Source organism: Lipotes vexillifer, unplaced genomic scaffold, assembly GCF_000442215.2.
Source record: "Lipotes vexillifer unplaced genomic scaffold, Lipotes_vexillifer_v1.1 scaffold1063, whole genome shotgun sequence".
NCBI lineage: Eukaryota > Metazoa > Chordata > Mammalia > Artiodactyla > Lipotidae > Lipotes > Lipotes vexillifer.
In genome coordinates this window covers 3,143,937-3,148,850 of record NW_006799734.1, presented here as the reverse complement: position 1 = coordinate 3,148,850, position 4,914 = coordinate 3,143,937, and the positions used below count along the sequence as shown (strand labels likewise).

Sequence of the window (4,914 nt, the reverse complement as noted above, 5' to 3'; positions counted from 1 at the left end):
CCTGGCCTCTTGGAGATGGGGGCACTGAGGCTGGACCCCATCTCCCCGCCAAGGGGGAGGGACAGCAGCGGGCTCGTTCCCACTGCGCCACCCACTGCCTGACCTGGTCGGACCAGACTTTACTCCCAAGCAGGACACGAGCCTCGGCCTGGGGCCGGCCGTGGACGGGCTGTTGATGACTTACAAGCCGGGAGGGGCGCGCGGCCACTGGCGACATCTCCCGAGGACCCCTAAGCTCACCGCCCCCCTTAAGGTCTGTGTTCTTAGTCCTGAGCTTTCTTAAACGAGGCTGCCTGGAGCCCGCCCTGAGGACCCCGCGCACCCTCCGTGGGCCCCCTGGTCGGGGGCGGTGCCCACTCACCCATCAGGCCGCTGCAGAAGACGCCGTAGAGGGACAGGCCGGTGGCGGCCGCGTTCCACACGGTGCCGATGACGGCGTAGAGCAGGATGGTGCCCAGGTTGCCAAAGAAGAGCCGGTTGGGCATGAAGTAGCCGGCGTCCAGCACGATGGGCGGCAGCAGATAGAAAAAGAAGGCCGTGGGCGTGAGCGAGAAGGAGGCGACGTGGTCGGCCGCCAGGACGACGCCGCCCAGCGCCAGGCCCAGCACGATGAGCAGCGCGCTCTCGGGGACGACGCTCGTGACCTTGTGGGACAGGTGGAAGCCTGCGGGGTAGCGGAGGGGTCAGCGGGGCCGGGGCCCCACGGCGGGCGGCGGGGCGATGGGGGCTCCGGCCTGGCACCGCAGCACAGACGTGACCTCGGGAAACGAGGCCCGACCTCCGGGCCTGTGGCCGCAGAGGAGGCCCTGACGGCCGCCCTGGCCCCGAGGACAGCCTCCTCAGATGTGCCCCTGCCTCCTGCTCAGAGGATGGCCCCGCCCCACAGGGAGCCCCCTGTGACAGGCCAGAGGGGCTGCACGGTGGCTTGGGGACGGAGGCCCGGGTTGGTGGGCAGAGTGCAGGCCCCACTGGCCCCCTCCGGCATCATCCCTCGTGCCGTACCTGGTGACCGGGACCCTCACCCTGCTTGAAGCCCAGCTGTGTTTTGATCTTCCGCGGAGGGACCCCATGCCGGCCGTCCCCTCTGCCTGGCTCTCCTGGGGGCGTCAGAGTGCCCAGGACGAGAGGCTTGTAAGGCCAGGGCCTCAGGGCTCCCCAGCAGCAATCAGCCCCACCGCCACAGTCACGCGCCCGGGGGACAGCGGGGCCGCAGAGGTCTCCCCAGCGATGGCCCCCTCACCGGTCAACCCCGCCAGGACCTCGAGGGAGGCGTGCACTCCAACAGTTGGGGCCATTTCTCCTTTGTTCTATGTTAAGACTCAGGGAAAAAAGTGATAAGAATCCTGTGTTAAGTCTGATTTCAAAATAGTCGGAACGTTGACAGAAGAGGTGGGCTCTTCAGCTTAAGCAGAGCTTGCGATAGCTCTCTCTTCTCTCACGCAAGCTCTGTCTGTTGAGAGGTCTTCTGTATTCTAAGCAGAGTTGTCTCCTGAGATGCGAGGACCCCAGAGCAGCAGGGGGCGGGGCGTCCAGTGGGAGAGGCGGACCCGTCCCAGCTGTCTCAGGGAAGACTTCTTGGGCTGGGTCCCGCGGGTTCCGGTCCAGGAGCCCTGCACCCTCTCCCTGGCCTGGGTCCTCGCTGGTAGCGAGGGGACATCTGGGGGTTAGATGCTGGCTCTCCAGGGGGCTCCCCGAGGAAGGAGGGCCCGTATCACTGCGCCTCGTCCCCCGGGACGGTCCTCTCCGCGTCTGGTTGAGACGCAGCGTGACAGGCGCGGGCCCTGCTCCCTGGCCCGGGGAGGGTCAGGTTTTAGCCGGTGGAGATAGAACGGGCACCGCTTCCAGGACCCGAGGAGCCGCTGGCGCCCCGGCACCAGCTGCACATCTGGATTTGGGAGCCAGCTCCTTCCTCTGCAAGTTTTCACACGTGGCAGGTGGGGGGTGAGGGCAGCCGCTTTGCCCAGGAGCCAGCGGAGGGGTCCCGCCTTCGTGGGGAGGCTCAAAGGCCGGGGGGCTGAGGCCTCAACGTTTCCCCGTGGCACAGTTCGCAGGCCTCGGTGGCCGCCGCGGGTACGGCAAGGGAGGCCGTGTCTGAGCACGAGCCCCGGCTCCCTGGAAGTCCTCCAGCCCTGCCCTGCCCGTGAGCGCGGGGCATCGGGGTTTGGAGGCTCGTGGGCCCCAGGAGGGGCTCTCTGAGCCCAGCGTCGTCGGAGGGGCCCTGACGTGGGGAAGACGGGCCGGCGCCCCAGAGCCCCATTCTGGCGGCACCTGCTCCCCCCCGGCCACCCGGCAAGGACCCAGAGAGACGCGTCTCCCCTTGACGGCACACTCCTGCACCCCGGGCTGAGTGACGGCCAGTCGGCGCCGCCCTGGGCTTTGGGAGGAGACCTGGGAGGCTGTGCCCACACCCCCTCCGCCCCGACGGCCAAGTGCACAGGGCAGCGCAAGAACCCCTGCAGGCCCCAGGCACCCCCGCCCCGGACGCCAGGATCAGCAGGCCCTGGGCCCAGGAGTCCACACTGGGCTCTGACGGCCGCTCGGGAGTTGTGCTGGCAGAGAAAGGCCTGCGGCTCTCGCCCCCCCTCTGCACCTCCCAGGGGTTCCCTGAAGTCCACAGGCGGCGGGCTCGTCCTCTCATCTCCTTCCCGATGGGCTCGGCAGCCGGGAGCCGAGTTTGGAAAAGCCGCCCAGAGCCGCAGGCGCGTCCCGAGTCCCCTACCTGCTGGGCGGTTGTGAGGCTGTGCCTTTCTCTGGGGCGTGGGCGGCGTCCACTCTTGTCCCCCAAACTCCCAGCGAGCCCCGAGCAAACTGCACGGAGGACCCCCCCCGGGACCCCACCCCGTTCACCAGAGCTGCCGTTCCCCACGAAATGTGTGTCTCCTGCTGTCCTCCCGGCCCAGCCAGGCTCCAGCGGACGTCACATCTGGGACGGCCCCTCAACTGCTCCTTCACCCCCGCGGTGCCCGCTGGTCTGGGGGCCCCCTGGAGCTGAGGCCAGCACCGCGGGTCGTTGGGCCCAGGGCCAGGCGCAGAGCACGAGTGACCGCTGACCCCTAGCGAACCCCCTGCCAGGGCAGCAGACAGGGGCGGCCCAGGGCTGGCTTCCTTCCGGTCCTGGGGCTCGTGTTCAGTCTTTAGCCGAACGTCTCCCCAGATTAGACATTCCGAGTGGACCTCGGATCTCAGTCTCCTCTGACAACCGCGGGGCCAGCGGGGCAGGAAGGTGCCGAGGAACCAGGTGGCCCTTAACAGCAACAAAACTCGGCCCCTGGGGAACTCGGAGTCCCAATCCCCCGCCACGTTCCTGTACAGCAGCCAGTTAGCAGAACATCCTATTAATTTGGAAAACGGGTGGATGACACAGAGGCTGACTTCACACCAGACGCTCTTGCTTGGAAGGAAGCCCTGAAACCCCGAGAAAATGTGACTTGAACTTTTTACCCATTGAGAAAGAAATATATACACACACGGTGTGGACGGACGGGCGTGCCGTTCCAACTTCTGTGTCTGGCGGTGTTGGACACACACCTCTGTGCACGGCGCGGCCTACTGAGCGCTCACCTGTGTCCTGCACAGATGCCCGTCTCACCTGCCCACGGGGGGTCGGGGGGCGGTGCTCACCTGTCCCTCATCCCAGGCAGGTGGGAGACGGCATCTTAACCTGACTTTCTTATCCTGAGTGAGGTTTGAGCGTCTCTTCCCATTTGGGAGACATTTCTTCCTTTTCCGTGAACCATGTATTCGTGGCCTTTGCTGCCACGTCACTGGGTTATCAGCCTTTTCTTACCGATGGGCAGCTCTTCGTGCACCGGTGCAGGTGTATTTTCACTTTCAAAGGTATCGTCACTTAGCTTCTTGTTCGTGTTTTGCTATGTGCAGATGTCTCCTGTTTAGGTAAATCTGTTGGTCTTCTGCTCCGTGGCTTCTGAGTTTTGTGTTATGCTTTAAAAAGCCATCCTTTCTCCTATGTTTTCTACTGAAGGTTTGATGTTCAATTTAACTTTACTTGAATTTCACAAAGAAAATATTTAAAAATAGTCTTGAAACGGAAGGACCTGCCCAACTCCGGAGAGAAAGGCTCCCGAAACCCCGCGAGTGAGCGTGGCCCCTCCAGCCCCTGCGAGTGTCAGGACCCCACAGTTCCCTCCGCCGCAAGGCTCTCGCCCAGTCTCAGCACCCGTCTCCCTTGGGGGCCAGAGGTCGGCACCACCTTCTCACATCTGCGGGTATCTGCCCGGCTGGGCCTCCCGCAGACCCGGGGGCCGGGCCGGACCAGCCCGGTTTTTACTTTACTCCTCCCATGTGGTCGCCTGTTTGCTTGCTTTTTCTGTCTGGTTGTCAGAAGATGTTTTGCCTTTGAGAGCACCCTCGTAGCAAGGGTATATCTTAGCGCTGATCCTCTTTCTTCCTCTGATGTTGGGGACGTTGGCTCAGCCTGCATTTCCAGGAGGCATCCCCGTCCCCGCAGCGGCCAGGCCGGCTCCTCGAGGGCATCGCGCTAACTACGTGCATGCCGCGCGCTCGTTGCTCGCAGTCGGTTCCGGGCAGACTGCGGAGGCCCGTGGGGTCCAGCGAGCGCGCCGGGAGGAGGGAGTCAGCGGCTGCCTCCGCCCGCCTGCCACCCACAATCTCTCAGACCTTTTGTCCGGCCGGTGCTTTGCCTCCAAGCCTCCCGTCTGGCTCCTGCTGTCCCGAGCTTATTTCTCAGATCTCCCCGTGTTAGCTCTCTTCGCTAGGAAAATCCTCTTGATCTTTTCAGCACCATTTTACTGTCTCAATTTGAGCTCCTGTCTTACTGAATCTGTATTCTGACCCTTGTCTGTGACGTAAAGCTCCACGGAGACTTTCCTTCTGTTTCTTGGGTGACGTTTTATTCCAGGGGGTTCCTCCCTCCCTCGCTACCCCCCATTCCTG

At 63.9% G+C, this 4,914-nt stretch overlaps 1 protein-coding gene across 2 annotated transcripts in view; it reads right to left on the bottom strand.

Annotated features, from left to right (window-relative positions):
• SLC9A3 (solute carrier family 9 member A3) overlaps positions 1–4,914 on the bottom strand; it is a 39,774-nt gene that overhangs the window by 12,005 nt on the left and 22,855 nt on the right. For both annotated transcript variants that reach the window (XM_007471915.1, XM_007471916.1), the window contains exon 2: positions 362–664. In XM_007471915.1, the coding sequence (XP_007471977.1) occupies positions 362–664 (303 nt within the window). The remainder of the gene's footprint in view (positions 1–361; positions 665–4,914) is intronic.